The following is a 24,330-nucleotide window of genomic DNA, read 5'->3' on the forward strand; positions in this document are numbered from 1 at the left end:
GAGAGGGGAGGAAAGCGAGGGTGAGCACGTGGGGGCTTGTTTGTGAGGCGGAATGAAGTGGGAGTGGTAGGCAGGGTAACTGAGAGCTTGAGAGCAGGCGTGGGGGAGGGGAAGGGAGTGGGAGACACCTGGGGTTGGAACCATAGGAGCTTGAGGGTCTGTGTCACCGGGACACACGTGTAAGGGACAGAGGCAAGTGTGCATGTGAGTGAGCCCGAGTGTGTGAGTGGATACCAGTGTGTGCGTGGTGACAGCAGGTGGGACAGTGTGACCTGGGACAAATAGGGAGGGAAGATATGTCGCAGCAACGGCAACACCAACAGTGATAAAAACAGCTCGGATCATTGAGCACTTACTCTCGGCCTGGTGCTGACATTCGTGATTTTACTGAATTCTTCAAACAGCCTCTGAAGCGCATGCTATGATGGTGCTAGTTTACAGATTAGGGAACAGTGGCTTTGGGCAGTTAAGGAACTTGTCCATACCTTAATCAGTGTGTTTACTGCCTCACAATGAACATGTGAACAGGAATCAAGTTGTGAGTAGAGAAAAATGAGTGACTGTGTGCATGGTAGGTGTGAGTGAGTGTGTGTGTGCGTGTGTGTGTGGAGCGGGGGCTGAGTGTGCCCGTGTGGGTCCCAGAGGAGAGTCCAGGCAGCAGCTGTGGACACTGGGCGGGGCAGGGGCCGGAGCAGAGCCTGAGTCAGCCTCTAGGGCGTCTCTGCCAACCTGGCTTCCCAGCCCTGCAGTGGCAGCGTGCGCCAGGGCCCCCAGCTAAGGATCCTCCCAGCTCTGGTATGGCCCCCAGCAGGCCCTGTCTCACAGAGCAGGCTAAGCCAGGGCTGAAGGCTCGCAGGAGGCCTGCCTGGCTTCCAGGGTGCCCTGAGGGGGCAGCCCCCAGCATGGGCAGGGAGGGCATATGAGAGCTGTGGGAGGGGGTCCAGCAGTGATTTCAGGGCCCTTGTGACTCTAAACAGAACCACCTGGAGGGTGTGCATATGTAAGCAGAAGGGGGACAGCCAATGGTTCCCATGCCCACCCTTGCCTTTGGGATGTGACACAGGCAGATGCCATGCTAGGCATTTGCAAGCTGGACCGGCTCCCACCTTGGGGGGAAGGGGTGGGGATGAGGAGGGGCCCCTCCATCCCGCCCCCACCCTCACCCTTGTCCCTACTCCTTGGGACCTAAGCTGAAAGGAAGGAATTTTTGAGAGAGGGCTGTCTCCTGTGGCCTGGGCCCAGCCCTCCCACTGCCCAGAGAACGTTCTGCAAGTTTCAGTCTCCAGCCTCTCTAGGAATGTGGTACTGGCTGGTGAGCTTGGATTCTAGTCCTGGCCATTCCATCTGGGCAAGTCACCTGCCCATTCTGGGCCTCAGTTTCCTGATTGGCAAAAGAGAGATATTGTGCTAAAGGGACATAGATATTGCTGGCAGAGCAGCAAGTGGTCTGGGCAAGCAAGGGACAAAGACAAGTGACGGGAGTTGGATTAAATAAGGTGTCGGGGATGAGTTGAGCTGAGTTTTGAGGAATGGGACAACCTTTGATGAGGGCTTTGAGGAGGGGAAAGGGTGTTTTAGGCAGAGGGGGTACACCAAGCAAAGGCTGGCAGGTAGAGTGTTGGCTGGAAGCCTAGCCTAGCCTAGGGCCTCGTGAGGTGAGGTCATGGGCTGCCCAACTGCTCAGCTGGCCTCTTCCTTCTGAGGCCATGTGATGATCTGACTTACATCTGACTCCTCCACTAGCCTATGCGGTAGAGACCACATCTGTCTCTTTTGCTGCTCTGGCCTTAGTAGACCGAACAGTGCCTGGTGCATCAAAGGTGCCCAACAAACATTCACCTGTTAAATAAATGAGAAACTTCTCCCCAGACAGGATGAAATTTGGCGCAAGTGTTTGTTCCTACAGCCCCTGCAAGAGCTTCCCACAGACTCTAAAACAGTGGTTTGCAAAGTGTGGTCCAGGGTGCAACACCTGGGAACTTGTCAGAAATGCAAAGTCTCAAGCCCCAACCCAGATTATCGGGCTGAGGCCCAGCAATAGGTTTTAACAAGCTCTCCAGGTTCTTTCTACTACACGTTAAACTTCAGGCACCCTGAAAGCCCACGAGAGAAGCCAAAATTATGGCCAAGCCTGACCCAGAACCCAGGTATTCTTGACCCTCTCTCTTTCCCCAGCTCAGGGCACAAAGAAAAGAGCTCCATCATGCACCCCACCAGGTTTCTGGAAGGAAGACTTGGAAACACCGAGGGTCTAGAAACAGGGGGCGGGGCATTCCTCCGGGAATAGAAGGCGGGGCCAAGTGCTCTGAGCCCCGCCCCAGCCCCGTTGCCCCGGGAAACCCCGGGTTGTAACAATAACCCGCTGACGCGCTTCGGGGAGGGATCCTCCCGAGTCCGTGGGCGGGACGGCTCTGCTGCGGACCAATGAGAAGGCTCCGGCCCCGCCCCCGCGCCCCCTCCCCCCGCGCCAAGCAGGGGGCGGGGTCGCGCCCGCCGCTCCTCCCCTGCTCCGCAGGCGGCGCTGTTGCGTGCAGGGGCTGCCGTGGGGTCGCCCCCGGCCGGGAGCCCCGCGTCCCCACCCCCAGCCCGCGGGCGGGGCACCCGGCCGGCAGAGGATTCCGTGGCCGCGGGCGGGCACGCCCCGCCCCCTCCCGCGCCGGGTCCGCCCCCTCCCCGTCCCCCGCCCATCCGAGGTGCAGCCGGCGCTGAGCGCGGCAGGCGCGGGAGCTGGCGCTGGAGCCGGAGCGGCGGCGGCGGCGGCGGCGGCATTCACGGGGCGGCGGCGGCGGCGGCGCGGGCTCCGGCACGGGCTCGGGCTCCGGCATGGTGCAGTCCGGCCTCGTCCCGGGAGAGCGGGGCCCGCGTGCGGGGCCGGCGCCGGGGGAACGGCGGCAGAGACGGTGGCGGTGGTGGCTGCAGGCGCAGGCAGGCGGCAGGTGCTAGAAGCGGGGCTGGGCGAGGTGTGTGCCCGCTGGGCTCCGGGGCCGCCGCTCCCTCGCTGCTCCCGTCTCTCCCTCCCTTCGGGCTTCCCAGCGCGTCCAGCCCCCTGTCTCCGCGACCCGGCCCATGGCGCCCCGCGGTTGAGCCGGCGCCGCCAGGGGCCCCTCCTGCGGGCCTCCCCGGGGCGCGCAGATCCCGGAGCCGCCCGCCCACCATCCGCGGAGCCCCCCTCCCCTCCTCGCCCGAGCCGGGCGGGACCATGGCTGCGAAGCTGCGAGCGCATCAGGTGGACGTGGACCCGGACTTCGCGCCGCAGAGCCGGCCGCGCTCGTGTACCTGGCCCCTGCCGCAGCCTGACTTGGTCGGCGACGAGGACGGAGCGCTGGGCTCAGGGGTGGCCGAGGGCGCCGAGGACTGCGGGCCGGAGCGCCGGGCCACGGCCCCGCCGATGGCCCCAGCGCCGCCGCTGGGCGCGGAGGTCGGACCGCTGCGGAAAGCCAAGAGCTCCCGGCGGAACGCGTGGGGGAACCTGTCCTACGCCGACCTCATCACCAAAGCCATCGAGAGCGCCCCGGACAAGCGACTCACGCTCTCGCAGATCTACGACTGGATGGTCCGTTACGTGCCCTACTTCAAGGATAAAGGCGACAGCAACAGCTCGGCCGGCTGGAAGGTGGGGGCGTCCGGCTGGGGAGGGGGGCTGGAGTCGTCGGCTGGGGCTTCCAGGGGCTGCTGGATGCTTCCGGGCTCCCGGGGGGCGGTCCGGAGGGAGGCCCTGGGGCACCCCGGGGAGGGGTCACAGAGTGTGTGCCCAGGGCGTGGGGCCGGCCGGAAGACAGGCGGGGCGTGCTGGGAGCAGCTGTGTGCATGCTCTGGATGGGGGGTGAGAGGTCTGGTGGGGTGACAAGGGACTCCCACTTGGAGGCACCCTCGAGGGACACCCTCACCCCATCCTTGGGGGCATAGTAGAAGAACCTGTTCTCAGGCCTCAGACATCGGGGACCCCTCTCTTACACCCTCTAGTTTGCTTTGTGTTACTCTTGCTTTGCCCTCTCCACGAGGTCACCCTCCTTAAAAAGCTAAAATAATGACTTGGGGCCAGAGGCTGCTTTCCTCCCAGATCTTTCCCACTGCCCTCCCTGGAGCTGGCCTCAGGGTGAGGAATGCGACCCTAGGCCCACAGTTCTTTCTGTGATGCCAGGAGTTCACCCTAGGGCACCAGGCAGCCTGGGGTGGGGAACTGATCAGGTGACCTGAGATCTGAGTTCTGCATGGGGCAACTGCTGTCCCCCCTTGCCTGGGTCAGCATGGTGGGCTGGTGATGACCCCTGCTGGTGTGAGGGCAGGGTATCGAGATGGGGATCTGTCCCTGCCCATCCCAGGCTGTCTTCCACTTCCCTGGCTTTCTGAGCCCAGATGCATTTGGGGGAGGGGGAGGGGCATCCCAGTGAGGCCTCAGTACCAACCAGTGGAAAGGGGGGAGCCATCTTGAGAGAGGACAGGGTCTTGACTGGATTGTGGCCTGCAGACCCTCCTCTGGCCAACTTTTTGGGGCATGGGGATAGCCGATGCCTCTGGGGGAGAGGAGACTGGGGAGGGGGGCAGTGCTCGGGCCATGCCTAGGGCCTGTGAGCTGTCAGGCTCTCTGTGGGAGAGGGGGGTCTCTATGAGGGAGGCATGCCTAAATGGAGGGCAGGGGCTGTGGCTTGTGGTGCCTGTAGGCACAGGCAGGGGAAGGAGGTGTGCCAGTGGAGGAGGGGAGGCTTGTGGACATGGACAGCTCAAGATGCCCAGTGGCTGCACTGTAGGGGCCACGGTGCTCTGACCTGGGCTTTATGCTAGCAGCTTCTCTGTCTCTCTGGCCACTGCTGGGTGGGGATGCGGGCTGGAGAAGCAGACATGAGTCTCCCTCTCCATCCTCTCTCCGGTCCCCTTGGACTCAGCCCCCACCGCAACACTTATTTCCCCTCAGTGGCTTCTGCCCTTGTTCTTTGCTTCCACCTCCCTCCCATGCACTGTCCCACCCTTCACTTCTCCCTGTAGATAGTCCCTGTCCTCAAGGGCACAGAGTTCAGATGCCTCTTCCAGGAAGCCTTCCCTAACCCTTTTCAGCTAGCTCAGGAAGCCCTCTTCTGTGGTCCTCTCCCTACCTGTCATAGGTCTTAGTCTTTTGTGTCCTGCCTCATTTCCCTTCCCCACCCCCTTTGGAAGACAGCGGCAGTGTCAGAACAATCTCTGTGCCCACGGCACCAAGCATAGAGCCTGGCACTGGGAGCTACCAGTGCATGTCTGGTAGAAGAGCGAAGAAATGGGTGGATGGTATGGGGGGCGCTGAGGCCAGGGAGGGTACTGTGGGCCAGAATAAGCCAGGAGGGCTTCCTGCAGGAGGCGGAGCTCCAGCTGGGCTTGATGGGTTAGGGATGATGGGGAAGATGGCAAGAGGGAACATGAGGCTTGAAGCTGGGAGAGAACTGCAGTTCATTGAGGGTCTCAGGGCCAAGCCCTGTGCCAGGCACCTTCGGGCATCTGTGCCAGGTGTCTCCTTTAGCGCTCTCTGCACTCCTTGAGGTGGTTTTACTGTCACCACTTACAGGTACTGAGGCAGGGAGTGGAGGGGTGAACTGCCCAAGGTCACACAGTCAGTAGGTGGGAAAACTGGATTCCAATCCAGGTGTGTCTCCCTCCAGGGACCCCGAGGCTCTGGAATAGTATCCTGCTGGCACTGGTTGTGGGAGGGGGACACTGACAGCTTTCAGACAGGGGCAGAGCTAAGTCCTAGACTATGATTGGGAATGTGCTTGGAGATAATTTAGTCCCACGAGTTCATTTCTCAGACTGTGAGACTGAGGTCCCGGAAGGAAATGGGACTCTTCTCAGGTCATCAGTGAGCGGCAGGCCCTGGATGATGGCCCAGGCCTCCTGCCTGCCCATTGGATGCAGTTTCCACTGCGCCACGCTGCTGGGGACACACTGGTTCTCCCTGTGCCTGGGCTCAGGAAGGTTTGTCCTGGGCTAGGGCATTGGCGAGAGAGCCTGAGGTTTGGGCTCCTGACCTAGGCCCTGGCAGAAACCCCCGACGCACTGGAAGAGAGCTGTTCAGAGAGGCCCCTGGCATTTCCCATCTCATCCCTTCAGTGGCTGTCCTCCTTCTACCCCACCCCCATCCAGCTCCCTAGGGAGCCTCCTTCCCTTGTCATTCCTGCCCCTCCTACTGCCTATTCGCCATTCCCAGTCAGTCCCTCCAGGGGCCTGGTGGAGGGGCCATCCCCAACTCCCAGCCACCCTCTGGTTAGCAGAGACTGTGGTACACCTCAGGTGCCAGGGTGGGGGCCAGGAACCCATTGTTCCTTCCTCCTTCCCCTCCCCCACATAAGTGTTGCACTTGAATCCCTGGGGTATACTGAACCCTGTGTTAGATGGAGTAGGGGGACCAAAGGGGAAGGTGTTGGACCTGCCTTCAGGATGCATCAGGGCTCAGCCAGTTCCACACCCAAGCCCTGTGTTTTATATGCAGGAGGGGCTGGGGGGCGGGGAGTGGGGGTGGGAGTAGGGACGTGGGGAAAATGGGGTAGGTCCCCTGGGGAGCCAGGCAAGCCCTCACAGAGAAGATGGCACTTGATCTGGTCTGTCTTCACTGGGTGGAGTGGGTGGGTAGAATTCGGGAGAAAGTCTTCTAAGGGATATTGACTGCATACGCAAAGGCAGGAAGGTGGAATTGCATACGTTGGGTTTGGGAGACTGTTGGGTGTGCCAGGCTGGAACCAAGAGCTCCTAGGGATGGCAGGGCCATGGCATGGGAAACGCCAAGTGGACCAGATCAGGAAAGGCCCTGTGGTTGGCCTTTGCCCTGTGGTCCCACCTGTGATGTGGGAAGACAGTTCAGAGGTGCTGCAGAGAGCAATTGGAGGAGGCAAGATCAGTAGCAGGTGCAAGGCAGCCAACAGGCTGAAGCCTGAAGAGAGGCAGGGCTTGGTGCTTCGAGCTCCACTAGAGTGGTTGGTAGTATTGCCATCAGGGCAGAGGGTCTCCAGGCCTGGGATGAGGGCTTGGACAGGAGTCTCCCTCCCTCTGCAGTGTCCCCAAAGTGTGGATATCCCACATCCAGGTACAGCCTCCCACTTCCTCTCAGGTACTCTAGCCCCACCTTCCCTAGCGCTGGACTCCTCCGGGAAGCCTTCCAGGCTGCTCTGGGTCCTGATGCTCCTTCCACTTAGCACCCCTGGAGTTGTTCTGCCTGCTTTTGTGTTTCCTGGCTGCCCGCTCCCCGGGGAGCCCCGGGGCCAGGCCTGGGCGCCTCCCATTCCTGTCCCCAGGACTGGGGGGGGAGGAGCCCAGTGGATGGGGACTTTCCTCCTCCCTCTTTGCCTGGAGCAGCTTGGCTGTGGTGGGGTGGGATCAGGAGGGGTGGTTGCCCCCCACATCCGGCCCAGACTGGCCAGTAGGTCCTAGGTGGGGTGGGTGCTAGAAGGGAGGGACTGCTCCGAGAGGCCGGGAGGAGGGTCCTGCTACAGCCCAGCCCGGCTTAGCAGTGGCTGTGCGAGCAGGGGCTGCCCCTTCTCTCCTCCCCCCAGCCCGTTCCTGCAGGGCTCCCTCCTTCTTTGTGCTCCGGGGATCCCCAGCCCCGAGGGCTGGTGGGGGGTGCGGGAGGAGGCGGTGTGAGCCCGGGTTGGGGGGTGTCCTCACCCCCCGCGCTGCACGAGCGGGGGGCTGGCAGCTGCCCGCCTCCTGGGCACGAGCCCGTGCCAGCCGCTCCTGGCACAGTTGCTGGCACGCCCGGCAGACTCCCACGGCCACCTGCTCACACCCACCCACGCGCGCTGGCGCGCAGCGGGCCCTTCCGGCTTCGCGGGCCTCCCGGCGCCCCTCCCCCGCCACTGCCCCCCCCACCCCGCCCCCCAGTTCTCTGCTCCCCGAAGGCCCCTCACTCTGCCAGCCGCGTGGCCCGCCCGGCCCCCTCCCCAGCAACTTGGGGAGCTGGGGAGGCAGGGCCGCTGGGAGGCCCCTGGGGTAGCTGCGCCTCTATGGGGAGCAGTGGGGAACCCAGAGGCAGACAGACAGACCGACAGACAGGGTGAGGGCCCCCGCCTGCCACCTGGCGCCGCTCCAGCGGGACGATGGCGGGCAGCGGCGTGCCAGGCGGTAATTGCAGACAGACTAATTTAAAGAGATGAGACGGTTATTTTTAACTCCTGTTAAGGTAGTGAACGGCGCGGGGGTGGGGGGGTGTGCGGGTTCGAAAGTTCAGCGGCCCCCAGCCCCCACTTTCTGCGGTTTGGGGCTCCCCTCTCTGCGCACCCTGCGGACCCAGCTCAGGAGGGAGTGGAGTGGAGGAGCTCTGCCAGAGAGGGGGAAGGGCTCAGAGGGCCAGGGAGCAAGCAGGCGCCCATCAGCCAAGCCCACATCCCCTCAAACCCTGACCACCATCCTTCCAGGTGGGTGTTAGCAATCCCAGTTTCGCAGGTGGGGAAGTGACTTGTCTCAGGGTCACACCCCTAAGATGTGGCAGACCTGGGAATTGAATCCCCTCCTGTCCCCCAAAATTCAAGCGTTTCCTCCTGTGCCATCGGGGCTGGGGATGGGGAGAGATTTGGAAAGGGTGTAGGCTTGTTTCTTGCAGCCCACTTTCTCCCATCTTCGAGTGGCAGCTGGTGGTGGCCACTGGGTGGAGTCCTGGGGGCTGCGGAAGCCTCTCTGTGTCTTGTGAGGGGTGAGGGTGTGGTCGCTGTGGTCGTGGGCCACGTGTGTGGACAGGAGCCTCTGGGGTATGGGTGCACCAGCTATAGCGGGGGGAACCCCCTCCTCACCTCATTGGCTCCCTTACCTTGTCACTGACGCCTCAGCACCCCTGCCCTACTTGCAGCCTGTGGCCTGCCTCCCAGCTTGGGAGTGGGTACCTAAGAAACAGGTACACATTGGTGCCCACGCCTTCCACCTCTGAGTCCAACTTTGGGTCTCTAGGAGAGGTGGAGCCCATCGCCCGCTTCCAAGCCTCATTCCCAGATCAATCCCTTTCTCACACACTCCCAGGGACCTGGAGCCCGCAGCCTCTGGGACTGCCCATTGTGTTGCTAGACCAGACCTTCAAGTTGTTAGGCCTTCCTTCCTTCTCCCCAGCAGTGACGCATCTCTCTGGAGTCTCACTCAGGTGTCCTAGTTCCGCCCTTTGGGGTCTGTTGGAGCTGTGGAGTTGGGAGTTGGTGATCGCTGGGCAGAGCACTTGTAGGGGACCCTGATCTAGTGTGTGTGAACCAGGGCAGACCTCTCTCCTTTTCTGATCCTCAGTGTTTTCATCGGTGTCCAAAGAGCCTTAACTCACTCAGTCTCTTGGACCTTTCGGGGCTGTGACTGACAAACACTCTGGTTCTAGGAGCCGTGAGGGATGAGTCGGGACTGAGGGCATAGAGTACTGATGGGACTTCTCCTGGGTGGAAGCACGTGCGTATAGGTGTGGATGGACACGAACCAGGGACTCCTGCTTGGGGCTGCCTACCCTGCCCCTGGCGGTACCCAGGTGGCAGACGTACTCTGGGCACAGTGAAGGGAGTGCTTGTGGCAGTCCCAGCTGGCTGTCGGGGGGTAGGCAGATGGGGGGTATGGGGTGTTAGGTGGGCATTAGTGGAGGCTCTGGGGCCTGGGTAGGGCTCTCAGGGGGACAGCTGGATCTGGAGCGCCCCCCTTCCTCCTGGCACCCTGGTTACCATGGAAACCAACTCCTGTTTGGGAGGGTTTGGCTCTTTGCTGCCTCTCCCCACACCCCAACCCATATGTGGAGGTGGGAGGGGGGCCAGGTGGCGTGTGGGGGAGGGGCTTCCCACACCCTCCCCCCAGGGCCTCCCTCTTTGCAGAGAAACCTCTCTGGTCTCTAAGGGGAATGCCTCTTGTGGGAAGGGGAACAAGAATTCAGAGAATTAACGCCTGGGTGCTAGGCAGTCAGTTGGGCACTTCACATAAGTCCTCTCATGTCATCCTCCCTTGGTCCTGCCAGGTATGTGCTAATAGCCCCATTTTGCAGTTGAGGAAATGGAGGCCCAAAAAGCCTCCAAGGCAGCATAGCTTGGATGAGGCTGAGCCTGGATTTAGAGGCAGACCTGTCTTTTTCTACCATGTTTCACTCTCTCCCAATGCCAGTGAGATGTCAGCCCACACCCCCGCCAGCCCTCCTGCCCCAGGGCTCACTCATACTCGCTCCAGAACCCTCCAAGCTCCTCAGTTCCCCTGGAAGCCAACCAAGCCCAAACTGCTCTTTTTGGCCCCCTGGGCCCTCTGCTGACCTTGTCTAGGCTCTGCCCTCCCTCCCACTTTCCCTGCTGCCTCTGATCCCACGCAGCCCTCACACTGCCATCTTTATACCTGACACTGGTGTTCTCAACCCAAACCCCTGCCGTCGTCACATGCCCACCAGGGCTGCTATCCACTCTCATGGACTGATCCCTGGGGACACCCCTTAGAAACTAGGCGGATGCTTGGGTAGTTTGAACAAAAACCTACCTCCTAGGTGCTTCCGGAACCCAATGTGTCTTTCTGAGAATCTGCCTTAAATCCTTAGTTGTTGGCAGAGCTGGCTGATGCTCCGAGTCACCTAGAAGCTTTCAGGTGGCACAGTCTCCAGGCTCTGTCTCAGACCCTCTGTATCAGACTGTCAGCGGGTGGGCTTTGGAATCTGTATTTTAACAGGTCTGTCTGATGGCGGGTCGGATTCTGAACCTGTGCCTTAGATGGTAGCTTCCTCTGCTCCTGCTTGCAGGATCTTAGTTCCTTGACCAGGGATTGAACTTATGCCCCCTGCAGTGGAAGCGTGGACTCTTAACCACTGGACTACCAGGGAAGTCCCCTTCCCGTCTTAGGTTCCCAGTGCGGACCACCTTCTTCTCTAACCAGGCTGCCCAGACTGAGCCCACACCTCTCCTCCTCACTCTTTTTGGGTCCTCCAGGGAATTGAGCCCCATACAGTCAGCTCCAAGAGACGGAACCACTCCCCTCCCCCCCAGCACATTTGCCCACCCTCTGTGTTTGATCTGCTCTGCCACGGAGAGCCTTTGGTTGCAGGAGGGAGGGGAAACGTCTGTATGAGTACTCAGCAGGCCTCTCTGGCGCTGGACCATGAGGAAGTGGGAAGTCTCAGCTCCTGCTCTCTGCTCGCTCCCTGTCTGGTGGGGGAGGTGAGACCATGTATACAGTGCGGTGCTGGTCTTACAGGATCCTGTCCTGGGGCCAGAGCGTGGCCACCTGGCCCCAGTCAACCTCTCCAGCCACATCACTCATCCCTCCCGTCTTCTGACCCTTGCTTCAGCCACATGGATCTCTACCAGCTCAGGATTCAACCCGGACTTGCCGTGACAGGCATGTTTCCACTTAATTTTCACAGCACACCGTGAAGCTGGTACGGCTACTGTCCTCAGTTTGCATATGAGGAAAGTGAGGCCTAGAGAAACAGAGTGGCTCTCACAGTATCCCCCTGGAAGCGACAGAAGTGAAACTTCCCTGGGCTAGTCCTCCGTGACCCAGTGCTCTGGCCAGGCCAGTCCAGGCTGGCTGCCACCCCCTCCCCACCACCCCCAGCATTGTCTCTGATTTCCCTTGGAGTTTGGCCCTGAGGCTTCCAGCCTGGGGGGTGGTTCTGGGATCTGGCACCCTTTCTCAAATCCAGAGCTCCCAGAGGGAGGGAGCTGACATTGTCCCTCCCCCACCCCCATCTGCAGGCCCCAGGGCTGATGGCCGCTTCCTCCACCCACTTTAATCCAGGCCTACACCCACTGGGCACCCACTGTGCAGCACTGCTCAGAGCAACTGGACTGTCTCCCTGCCCTCGAAATGCCTGTGGGTCCAGCTGGGGAGATAAGATGAGGATAAAAACTACTCAGGGTCATGATGGAGGGCCAGATAATGAGCTATGGGTGTTTGGAGGTGATGGGGGAGAGCCAGGCAAAGCTGTCAAACCTCTAGCACTCTTTAGGAGCCCCATAGAGTCTAGCTGTGTTAGCCGGAGCCCAGCAGGACTTGAGGCTAGAGAAACAAGCAGGGGCCAGACGGCGAGGGGCCTTGAATGCCACACCAAGGAGCTGACATTCCAAGCTGTGGGGGATGAGGAATGGCATGGGCAGAAAGGAGGGTATGGAGAGTTGTGGTGGGGGGAGAGACTGGTTCAGGTGCCCAGTGTGGGTCTGATACTGGGGTCCAGGGGAGAAGATGAGCCTGAGAGAGGATGGAGGCCCCAAAATTCCAAGATGCCAGGCCTGAGGTGCCAGGCAGCACCCTTTGGTGCTTCGAGGATCTCAGAGGTAAGACAAAGTGGTGTGGGTAGGAATCTGGAGGTAAGTGGGGAGGAGCAGTCCTAATTCTGCCACTTACCCTCTGTGTGACCTTAGGCAGCTGAGCCTCAGTTTCCCCCTCTGCAAAATGGGATAATAATAAGACTTATGTCCAAGCTTTGTTGTGAGAATTACATGTAAGCAGAGTTACATGTAAAGTTCCCAATGAAATCTTAGCAAATATCATTACTTTTATTCATTGCTCTGGGAAAGGAAAGGAGATACCTCCCCATGTGCTGGATAGGGTGGGGGTCCTGGACCCTGATCCCTGAGAGACACTGACTTGTGTATTTGGTTTTTTTTTGGGGGGGGGGGCAGGATTTCTTATTCTAGTCCCTGCCTTTCTGTCCCTGAGATGTCAGAGAATCAGGATGTCCACGCTTCATCCTGCCCTTAGGTCCACCCACTGCTGGCTAGCCTACAGAGCCTTCCCCATGGCCTTGGGAGGCCAGCAGGCAGGTTTTAGGCACCGTATTTTTACAGATGAGGGTGGTGATTTACTCAAGGTCACCCTTGAATTCAGGGCTGCCCCTGGATGCTGGCTTCTCTTTGCCTACTGGCAGGCTGTGTGACCTTGGGCACGGTCCTTCCCTCTCTGGCTCTCAGTCCCATCTAGGGAGTTCCCCTCCCCCAAAACTCTGGGAAGCTGTGAAGCCTCCTCCACCCCTCCTGTCCCCTCCCCCTGTCCTCAGCTGGCCTTGCCTCCTTTTGTAACCTGAGCTGGGGCCGTGGGGGAAGGGGCTTGCCCTCTGCCAGAGGCACCTGCCAGCTGAGCAGATGTGAGGGGATGGCGGCACCCCCCCCACACACCCATCCCCCAGGAGATCGCCTGCCCTTGGCTCGGCCAGGCTGAGGCTGGGGCTGGGGCAGGGGCAGGCAGTGCTCAGCACACCCAGCCCTGGCCTCTGGCCTCTGCCCCCAGAGCTTACCCTGAGCACGTGTTTATTTTGCAGTGGACATTCATGCTCCAACATGCCCTGCAAGGACCTCTCAGCCTCCAGGAGAAGACAGATGGCAGATGAGGGCTGGTGCCCGAGTCTGGGTGGGCTGCCCTGGGCTCCTGGGGCCCCTTGGCATGAGGACAGAGGGCCAAGGGCGGCCCCTGGGGGTGAGGCCAGTGTCTGTGCGGGTGGCCATGCCCCTGGGAGAGCAGATGGTTCTCTTGGCACCATGCCCACTCTTCCTCCCCCCACTCCCCACCTCCCCCCCAGGAGCCAGCCTGCAGGGCTGGGGCACAGCTGTTGAGCCCTCCCCAGAGCCGGGCCCAGGGCAGGGCTGGGTGAGGTCACCGCAGCTGCTCCCAGGGCCTGGGGCAGGGGTGTGGGAGGTGCTGCCTCGAAGGGAGGAAGGGGGTTCAGACTGAGGAGAGGCTGGGAGAGGCCTGAGTGGCTTGGCTTTTAGGGATCCCCTTTAAGCCTGGAAGAGGGAGGAAAGAGCCTGTGGAGGGGTTGCTGAGCCACTGTGGACAGCTCCTGGTGCCCGCTCCCTAGGGGAGCTCCTGCCCGGCCTGGGCTCCTCCCTAGAGCTGTCTCAGGGTAGGAGGAAGAGCAAGGGCCCTGGGTGTGAATTCCCACCAAACCACGTAACCACTTGGGCAGGTCAATTGTCTCTTGAAGCCTCAGTTTCTCACCTGTAAGATCAGGATGATAAACCAGCCTGGAGGTTTGTTACAGATACGCAGTAAGATTTTAATTGTTGAGTGCCAGCACAGTGCATGAATGCTCAGCAAATGGTTGGTCTCTTTCCTTTCTCACTTTTCTGAAGTCTCCCGAGGAGCCAGGGGAAAAGTAGGGAGGTGGCAGAGGCCGCAGGAACTGGAGGGAGATCGGGAGGGACCAGGCAAGCCCTGGAGCTCCGGCCTGAGGTTCTGCAGGACAGAAACCTCACAGAGTGGCCAGGCCTGAGTGGTTCGTGGCTGCTGAGAGTCCCAACCTATGTGTTAACATACTGTGAGCCAAGGATTGCCCCACAGAGTTCAAGTGGGGAGGCAGACTCACCTACAATTATACTCCAGGGGAAGCAACTATCTTTGGGGCTTGCAAGGGGACTAGGAAGATGCCACAGAGCTAACCTTGATAGAACAGCAGGAACCGGTTGAGCAGAGAGCGAGGGAAGGGCACAGGGAACAGAGTGTGCAAAGGCATGGAGGTGTGAGACGTCCAGGGTGGCTGGAGTCCCAGATGGGCTTAAGGGAATGGGGGTGATGAGGATGGATCAGAGGGCCCTTGAATGTCAGTCTGGAGTTGGACCCAAGCCCGGGGGGGTGGATGAGGAGCCATGGGCTTTTGAGTAGGAGTGCCCTGGGACTTCTGCTGCTGGCTTGTTTGCTGTCCAGGCTGAGTGTGTGGGCTCCATTGTCTCTGAGGTGGCAGGGGTCGGGGATGCCAGGGCCCGTCCCTTGACCTCATGCCTTGCTTTGGACATTTGGTTCCTCCTGGCCCCTGGCTGCTTACTTCTGTTCCACTGCTGACCCCAACTCCATTCACCTGTCAACACCTGTGGCTCTGCCTGCCTTTCAACCCCTCCTTCACTACAGACCCCAGTACCAAGGGTTTGCATGTGGCCTTAGGGCCCTGAGGTCATCCAGGTCACCCCTTCTGCCAGGAAGCCTGTCTGGAGTGAGTACTCCAGGCAGCAGAGCAAGTGACCCTTCCTATTCCCCATCCCCCAAAGTCTGTAGTTGCCTCTGAGACAGGTTTGTTCCTGGGCCAAAGGGGAGTGGGGGGTTAGGGGTAGGACTGGGGCAGATACAGGGACACAGTATCTTGACATGTGGGACCTCATCCAGTTCCCTGCCCTGCCCCCTCCCCCAGGGATGTTGGGATAGTTACCCTCTTTTACAGGGGAGGCCCAAGGTCACATGGATGAAGCTGGGATTCCAGCTCTAGCCCTTAGCCCTTCTTCATGCAGGAAGGGAGGGAAGGAAGGAGGGAGAGAGGAGACGGGAGTCATGGAAGGGGATCAGAGCACTCACGCAGCCCCACAGGTGATCCTTGCTAAAGGGAGGAGCTAGATCACCACCCCCATTGGGTAGCCGGGGTCAGCTTCCTGAGGGAGGGGCCGGGCTGAACCTTGGACAGCGGTGGAAGCTGGAGAGCATCCATACCTGGTTTGGGGCTGGACAGATGCACACAAGACCCAGGACTGAACGGGGAATCCCCTAGGTGCCAGAGGCCAGGAGGGTGGCACAGGGTTTGTTGTGGGTGGGGAGCACAGGACTGGAGTCTCCTGTCTCTGAGGAAAGCCAGGAAGCTTGGGCTTGAGAACCAAGGCAGGGATGGCCTCTGAGGTGGGCAGCAGGGCAGTGTTCCCCGCCCCATTGGGCTTGTGGGTGGGAAGAGCCTTGGCTTTGGAATTCAACAGCCCCAAGACCCAGACCTGGCTCCATCACTTCCCAGCTTCATGGCCTCAGGAGTCATTTAGCCTGAGTCTCAGCTCCCCCAGCCCGCATTTGTAAAATAGCATTACCTACTCATGGTTTGGATGGTTTTTAGGATGCGAAGAAGAAATGTATCTAAAGAACCTAGCTTAGGTCTGGCACGTGGTCGGTGGTGCCCTTCTCCCGCCTTGGTATTTGAGCACGTGCCAGTGGTGTGCACGAGCTGGCTTGCGCTGGCTCGTGAGAGCTGGTCATGCACACTTCTTCCCAGTTCTGCACTCAGTGACATCATGCTGCCAGCTTAAAATTGGCTACGATGGGAGTATCCATGCCGCAGAAATCAGCAAAGGCTACAAATCGAATCAGGTGGGGTTTTTTCCCCTGCTGGAGAGCTGGAGGAAATCCATCCTGCGGGCCCTCTTTAGCCCTGAGGGGACCACACAGTGGGGGGTGGGCAGTGGTGGAATGCTGACTGGGCCAAGCTACCTAGAACTCAAAGTCCACGGGCCTTTTAGGGCCTGGGGAGATTGGATATAATCATAGTGCCACACGGCCCTTGGTAGGCAGGGGACAGCAAATGGTGGGACGCTTCTTTTCTCTCCAATCTCCCCCTCTTCCCCACCCCCACCCCACTCTTCAACCCCGAGATCTGGTGGGCTCTGGCCGGAGAAGTAAGATTGGATGAGGTTGATCTATCAGGGAATGAAGCTGTGCTGGGAGGAGAAATGAGGTTGTGCTGGAAGATAAACGAGGTTGTACTGTCAGGGAATGAGGTGGTACTTGGAGGCAAGGTGAGGCTGCATTATTAGATAAATGAGGTTGTACTATCAGGGGATGAAGTGTACTTGTAGGAGAGATGATGTCCCACTGGATCAGTTGGGTTGCACTGTCAGAGAACACAGCCACATCACAGGAGGAAGGAGAGCCTCTGACTTGGAGGATAAATGAGGGTGTCCTGCTGGATAAATGAGGGGGCCCGTCAGGTGAATGGAGTGCTGTTAGCAAATGAGGTTGTACTTGCTGGATAAATGGGACTGGTGTGCTGGATAAATGGGGTTGTGCTGTCAGATGAATGCATTACTGCTCATGGGCGAAGGGTGTCCTGGCAATAGATGAGGGTGTCCCGTTGGATAGATGAGCTGCCGCTACCAAATGGCTCAGACCCTGTCCACGAGAGAGGCACCGCCAGCAAGGACGGGGGTATTCTGTTCCCACGGGGGCTCCTGGAGCATCTTCTGGCCCAGGTGGTGCAGACTGTGAGAAACCTTGGCCACTGCAAGCGCTGGGTTACCCAAGTCTATCTGAGGAGCAGGAGCGAGCAGGGTGGGGGTTGCGGTGGGCACCTGCCTTGCTTACCCGGGGAGCCCTTCTTCCCCTCTCCCGGAAGCCCTTCCTCCTCTCTGCACTCCCTTCTGTGGCTCAGACTGCTCCTGCCTTTCTTCCTCCCAAGCTTGCCTCCCATTCCTTCCTGTGTTCCCCTCTCTCAGCCCAGTTTGGAGCAGCTCCTGTCCTGTGCCAGCTTCTCTGCCAGTCTCATTAATTCTCCCTGCAGCACAGTGTTATGCCCCTTTTCTCTCTCGCCTTCATTCATTCAACAGACATTTATGAAATACCTAGCGTATACCAAACACCTGGGGTCCAGTAAAAAAAAAAGGGGGGGAGACAAAAATCCCTCATGGAATTTATATTCTACTATAAGGGAAACCAGACAATAAATAATAAACACAGAATATAAAGAAATTATATAGTACTTTAGAAAGCGCTAATTGCTTTAGAAAAATTCAGAGCAGAGAAAGGGGATCAAGAAATGTCAAGGCAGAGGAGCACTTGTTAAAAGAGTGGGCAGGATGGGTCTCGTCACATAGGTGACATCTGAACAGAGACTTGAAGGCGATGAGAGATGGATGTGAGTATCTGAGCGAACGGTGTTTCCCCTGAGTCTGAGACCCTAAGGTAGGATGGTGCCTGGCAGGTTGCTGGCAGGTTCCTGGCAGGTTCGAGGAATGGGAGGGAGGGATCAAGCAGGACGCTGTCAGGAGAGGAGTCTGGGAGGTCATGGAGGGGCCTGTGGGCTAAGGCCAGGCCTTTGTTCTTCACTCTGTGTGCGATGGGGGGCATCGGAGTGTTCTAGGCGGGACTGAACATGACCCAGGCTATTTACAGGACCCCTCCGGCTGCTGCCTGGTGGAAGGCTGGAGGGAAACAGGGTGGAAGCAGATAGCTGTTTGAGGAAATGGAGGTTCGAAGCATCTTACTCCATCGTTTGTGGGTGTTGGAGCCAAGACAGGAGTCCGGATCCAACACCCATGCTCTTTGTCCTGCACTGGTCTCCTCTCCCTGGTGCCTATGGCCCCAGGGGCCTGGCTACTCACCGAGGATCTGAGGGAGAGTAGGATGGGCATGGGATGTAACCTACTGCCCCTTCCCTCTGCCCCTTGATGGTGTCTCTGAGGCACCAAGTCAGGGAGGTCCCATCTCCCCTGGGATCCTTCCCCAGGCCTGCGTGGAGGTGTGGGAGGTGTGAGGCCCCAGAAGCCAGGCCCAGCTTGGGCACCAGGGGAGCCTGGGCATGCCAGGGCCATGGCTGTGGTGGCGGGTTGCTAGGCGACTGTGAGAGGGAGCCCTGGTTACTGCTGCCTGGCAGAGGCATCTCCCTCCACTGCCTCCCTCACCTCCTCTGTGGCCTCTGGCCTCCCAAGAGGCCTTGTGGGCGAGATGTGATCGGCGCTTGCCACTGGATCTTGGCCGGGAGCTCTGATGGGTACCAGGTGGCTGGGCCCTGAGGAGCCAGAATGGGCTGCAGGGCTTGGCCTTGCCTCCTGGGGCACAGCCCTGGTGCACACCTGGTGAAGAGCCTGGCTCAGCAGACCAAGGCCTAGGTCCTCGCCCAGCTCTGGGCCACCTCCCTGGGTGACCCCAGGCAAGGCATGGCACCCTTCTAGGCCTCAACTGCCCCATCCATCTGGCCTGCAGAATCCCTCCCCAAGGGCCTCATTTTCTGTGAGAGTGCCAAGGGAGGGTGCTGAGCAGGCAGGACTCCAGGTAGCCCTGCCCCACCCCTGATGGTTTGAGTGTGGAACACTCAAGTTTTGCATTAGATTCCATTTACTAAGAGTTCCATTGCTTAAAAAAAAGAGTTGGAAACCTCTGGACTGAATGATTCTAAGAACTTTTCATCGTCAAACTGAAAAGGTGCCTAGAGTGCAGTGGCCCATCTCATCAATTTTGGAGAAGGGAAACAGTCCCAGAGAGGAGGAGGGACTGGCCCCAGGTCAGGCTTGCCAGAGGAGGAGGGCCACCAAGCTGGGGGTCAGGAGGCCTGCGTTGGAATCCCAGCTCTGCCACGAGGTCCTGGGTGACCTGGGCCAAGTCCTTTTTATCTCTCTGGGTCCAACCAGCCGTGGTTTTGGACTGGGGCTCAGGTATACCTGGCTGGGCAGGGAGCAGAGTGGGGAAAGATACAGACCTTTATAGGCCTGGGACATGTGGTGTAATCTTGGCAGTAATCTAAAACATTTTTATTGATATTCAGAAAATTTGGAAGTATTATGGAATACAATGCAAGATTCCCTTTTAGAAAGGAAACACAAGACTTGTAGGGAATTTTGACCTTTTAACATGCCCCCGGCTTCCCATGCAGCTTCTAGGGTTGGTTATGTCATGGAAAGTTTGAGAAGAAATGGAGGACTGCTTTCCCAAGATTCTTTGGAAATTCTCTGACATGTTCTCTCTCCCATGGTGGAACATGAGGTCCTTTAGACTCAGAGCAAGACTAACCTGAAATCAGTGCCTGGCTCTGCCACTTAAACTGTGTGATCTCTGCAACGTACTTAACCTCTCTGAGCCTCCCTCGCCTCATCTTGAGATAGGGCCTACAGTCTCTGAGTTGTACGGAGATTGACAGAATGCTCATCTGAGGTAAAGTACTTCCAATGCCCAGGGCTGACCTGACAGGTACTCAGGAGGTACCCATACTTGGCAATGTCCTTCCTCTTCCCCCCTCCCCCAAGCACTCAGAAGCCGGCTGGCACATAGTGACATTGATAAAGAGGTGTTGCCTGATGGACCTCCAGCTGGAGAAGCTGAGAGGTGGAGCCTCTGGTAAGGCAGGTAGTCCCATGGGGGGAGTGGGGACCTGAGGCCTCTGAGGGCCCTGAACACAGGTGTGGGGGAGGGGCTGGGGAACCAGGTGCAGGGGCGGGAGCGGGAAAGGGGGTTTCTACTGCAGGGAGCGCCACTCCCTGGAGGTCCGGCTCCCCTCCTCTCAGGGCCCCGGGAGAAGCCAGGCAGGGCAATGCTGGGAGGGGCCTTGGAGGCCCAGCTGTTGTCTCCCCAGACCAGAGAATGCCAGAGATAGGGAGCCTGGGGCCCTGAAGAGTCAGGTGAGTACCTGGAACTGGGGGTGGGGGGTGGCAGGGTGCCCTGGGCGGCAAGAAGACAGGCCGGAAGGGGGCGGAGGGAGAGCCCTCACAGATCAGAGGTTCTGGAGCTGGGCGGATGAGAGCAGGTCTGTGTGCCGGGTAGATCTGTAGTGGTACCTGGCATTGCTGCCTGTGGGACCGTGGGCAAGTTACATCATGCCTCTGGGCCTCCACTCCCTGGTACATGAGACGGGGTAATGCCAGCTCCCCAGAGTTGTTCGTACCCAGTGCAGCTACACTCAAGGCTTGATATTAAGGATTGTAGGGATGGAGCAGGTCTGTGGCGTGATCTAAGAAGTGGCCAGAGTGAGGGATTTAACCAGCCTTTATGAGCACCTGGTGTGTTCACCAAACACCACACACATTATCTCAGGTAATGATCTAACAGCCTTCTGAGGTGGTTACTGGATGTCACCTGTGTTTGTCACAGGAACTCGCTGAGGCATGGGCTCCTAGAGATTGAGTCAATAGTCACGGTCACATAGCTAGCTAAGTGGCTGAAAAGAGACAGGCATCCTGCCCAACCATGCAGGTCCCCAAACCAGGAGTTCCAGGCCACCAGGAGGGGAGGCCCCAGAGGTGGGGCATGGTAGGCCCTGCAGAAGTTCTGCTCCTCCAGGTTCTTGTGGAGCAGTGGACTCCCCAGCCTTCCTCTGTCCCCACGACAGGCCTGGCAAAAGCAGGCAGTGATATGGGGCCCAACAGAAATTTAGAGGAGGATATATACAGGTGTGCCTAAGGTGATGCCCAGGGAAGGACCAGGGACAGCAGAAGGGCTTTGTGGCCTTGGGCAAGCCACTTCACCTCTCTGAGCCTTGGTCTTATCTGAAAATGGGCACGATGGCACCTGCTTTGTGGGGATTTGTGAAGGTTCCACCAGGAAGGGGCTTTGAGAGCAGAGCTACTCTGCCTCAGGTGGGTGGGGAGGCGAGGGAGGGCTGCAGCCCAGAGCGGAGCTGGGCTGACCTGAAGTGGGCACTGAGCAGAGGTGGGGTCTGAGGTCTCCATGGCCAGTGGATGTGCTTTGAGGTGCTTGCTGGGATCCAAGACCCCTGTGGAGTTCACAGAAGCTCAGAGAAGTTGGGGGAATGTCTGGGCCTCTACCTACCTTGGGGACCCCCAGCCTATTCTGCTCTCCCTGGCCAGGCCCTCCCAGCAAAGGGTTAACAGTCTTCTCTACCTGCAGTTGCATTTTAAAGACACGAAATTAAAGCAGGTAATTTATTCTCCCCACACACGAAAGAGCAATTAGTTCTAAACAGGGCTTAATCAGTCACCGCGAGATTGATTTCTGGAGCCCTGGGTTTTCGGGCTCCTGGCACCATGCCAGGCTGGGGTGGTGGGGGGGCGGACAAATGAGCCGCAGCGGCTTGAGCCCTTACATAATCTGCTGGGGGGCCCTGGCAGCCTGGCTAGCCCCGGGCGGGGCTTGGCTGAGTTGGGGAGGGGGGTCTTGCTCCCCTGCTGCAGGCCCCTTAAGAGTTGCCTTGCTGGAAAGGCTAAACCCAAAACTCTGGCCCCACCCTACAGACAGTGCCTGGGGGGGGGGGGCGGGGAGCGGGGGGGGGGGGCGGGGAGCGGGGAGGGGGGGCGGTTCTGGGGTAGAGGATGGGTTGTCTGAGTTTGTCTGACCTGGTACTTACACCTGCTACCCCCTTTCCCCCCTTTCCCCTTCATCTTCCCTATTTCCTCCACCTCCGCCTTTTGGCTCTTCTCCCATTCTCTTATCCTCTCATTTCTCTATTTTCTCCCACTCCTCTTCCCATCACTTACCCCCTCACTTCCCACTCCCTCACCCCTGTCCTTGTCTCTGGCCACAGAACTCCATCCGGCACAACCTGTCTCTGCACACCCGGTTCATCCGCGTGCAGAACGAGGGCACAGGCAAGAGCTCCTGGTGGATGCTGAACCCTGAGGGCGGAAAGACGGGCAAGACCCCGCGGCGCAGGGCCGTGTCCATGGACAACGGGGCCAAGTTCCTGCGCATCAAGGGCAAGGCGAGCAAGAAGAAGCAGCTGCAGGCACCGGAGCGAAGCCCCGACGACAGCCCCCCGGGCGCGCCGGCCCCGGGACCCGTGCCGGCCGCGGCCAAGTGGGCCACGAGCCCGGCCTCGCACGCCAGCGACGACTACGAGGCGTGGGCCGACTTCCGCGGCGGCGGGAGACCCTTGCTCGGGGAGGCGGCCGAACTGGAGGACGACGAGGCCCTGGAGGCCCTGGCGCCGTCGTCGCCGCTCATGTACCCGAGCCCGGCGAGCGCGCTGTCGCCCGCGCTGGGCGCGCGCTGCCCGGGGGAGCTGCCCCGCCTGGCCGAGCTGGGGGGCCCGCTGGGCCTGCACGGCGGAGGCGGCGCGGGGCTGCCCGAGGCGCTGCTGGACGGCTCGCAGGATGCGTACGGGCCGCGGGCCCGCGCCGGGACGCCCGCCTACTTCGGCGGCTGCAAGGGCGGCGCCTACGGCGGGGGCGGGGGCTTCGGGCCTCCGGCGCTGGGCGCGCTGCGCCGCCTGCCCATGCAGACCATCCAGGAGAACAAGCAGGCCAGCTTCGCGCCGGCCGCCGCGCCCTACCGCCCGGCGGCGCTGCCCGCGCTGCTGCCGCCGCCGCCGCCCGCGCCCAGGCCCGGCCCGGTGCTGGGCGCCCCCGGGGAGCTGGCGCTGGCGGGCGCGGCCGCCGCCTACCCCGGCAAGGGGGTGGCCCCGTACGCGCCGCCGGCGCCCTCGCGCAGTGCCTTAGCCCACCCCATCAGCCTTATGACGCTGCCCGGCGAGGCGGGCGCGGCGGGCCTGGCGCCGCCGGGCCACGCGGCCGTCTTCGGGGGCCCCCCCGGCGGCCTCCTGCTGGACGCGCTGCCCGGGCCGTACGCGGCCGCCGCCGCCGGGCCGCTGGGTGCCGCGCCCGACCGCTTCCCGGCCGACCTGGACCTCGACATGTTCAGCGGCAGCCTCGAGTGCGACGTCGAGTCCATCATCCTCAACGACTTCATGGACAGCGACGAAATGGACTTCAACTTCGACTCGGCCCTGCCGCCGCCGCCGCCCGGCCTGGCCGGGGCCCCGCCCCCCAACCAGAGCTGGGTGCCGGGCTGAGGGCCGCCTCCCGCGCCCCGGGTGCCCTGCCCCGCCCCCCGGGGGCCTCTGTCTTCCCATCCTGATGATCCCCGGGTCCCCGCTGCCGTTCCCGCTCCACGGGGGGGGGTCCAGGAGACAGCCCCAGCCCAGCTAGAGGCACCCCTCAGAAGCTGACCGCTGAGGGACGCGGTAGGGAGGGGCTGGGCCACCCCCGCCTTTCCTGCCCAGGCTCCTGAGTCCCGCTCCCCCTCCTCCCAAGGGCGGGAAGCCTGGGACTGGAGGCTGGATTCCGGGCTGGGTGGGAGTGGGGTGGAATGAGGTGGGCCGCGCTGGTCTGGGAAGCCGACCAGAAGGTGGGGCGGGGGGGCGTCTCCGAATCTTAAGTTTCATTTGCGGGGCCCTCTCGTGACGAATCGCCCACCCCGAACTCTGATTCCCAGTTGACACTTTCCCACTGGTCCTGACCTCACGCACCCCAAGCCAGGAAACCCCTCCCGAAAACACACTCACACCTAGCTACTGGCTGTTCACCCTGAACCGTCCTCCTTCAGTTAAACCACTCGCCGACCTCCACCCCCACAGTTCAGCCCCTCCCACCCATCCTTGCCCGCCCTGGTGACTCCTCTCCCAGGTGGAAGTCCGTCTCCCTGTCCACCCCTGCCCATCTCCCAGTACTGGTCTCAGCCTCTCCAGCGGGCCTCTGCTCCGGATCCAGCCCTCAACCCGACACCCCTTTCTCCGTGCCCGTCCTGGCTCCTCTCTCCCATATTTATAAGTGTCAGGTCGGGGCGGGCTGTGGGCGCGGCGTCCCCGGCGCATATCGTAGGCAGTGTACCGTGGCCGTGCCGTCAGCGTGTGCGTGTGCGTGTGTGCCGTGTCGAGGCCGTGTAGAGTGCATTGTACAGCATATTTTCATGAATAAAATTGTTTTAAATATTTCCCGCGCCTTGGGCTAGTAGGGGGAAGCTGCGGCGGAGGAGGGGAATTGGCAGGGATCGTGCAGGCGGGGGTCCCTGTGCCTGAGCCCATCATGGCTTTGTGTCTGCGTCTGTGTCCATATTCACTGGTGCCTGTCTGCTCAGCACGCATTGGTTAAGCGCCTACTGAGTTCTGGATGCTGGAGATGTGCCTGTGTGGAGCTCTGCACCTGTCTCTGTGAACATGTGCATGCAGGAAGTTTCTGGCCTGGGGATATTCTGTCCCGAATAAGTCGC

General features: G+C 60.2%; 1 protein-coding gene across 1 annotated transcript; it reads left to right on the forward strand.

Moving 5' to 3' along the window:
• The first annotated feature begins 2,985 nt into the window (after positions 1-2,985).
• On the forward strand, positions 2,986-23,948 carry FOXO6 (forkhead box O6). The gene is made up of 2 exons (XM_057749240.1): positions 2,986-3,613; positions 21,869-23,948. The coding sequence occupies exons 1-2, from the start codon at positions 3,200-3,202 to the stop codon at positions 23,132-23,134; spliced, it is 1,680 nt and encodes a 559-aa protein (XP_057605223.1). The 5' UTR covers positions 2,986-3,199; the 3' UTR covers positions 23,135-23,948.
• The last annotated feature ends 382 nt before the right edge of the window (positions 23,949-24,330 follow it).

The sequence above is a fragment of the Hippopotamus amphibius genome, chromosome 1 (genome assembly GCF_030028045.1).
Source record: "Hippopotamus amphibius kiboko isolate mHipAmp2 chromosome 1, mHipAmp2.hap2, whole genome shotgun sequence".
Lineage (NCBI taxonomy): Eukaryota > Metazoa > Chordata > Mammalia > Artiodactyla > Hippopotamidae > Hippopotamus > Hippopotamus amphibius.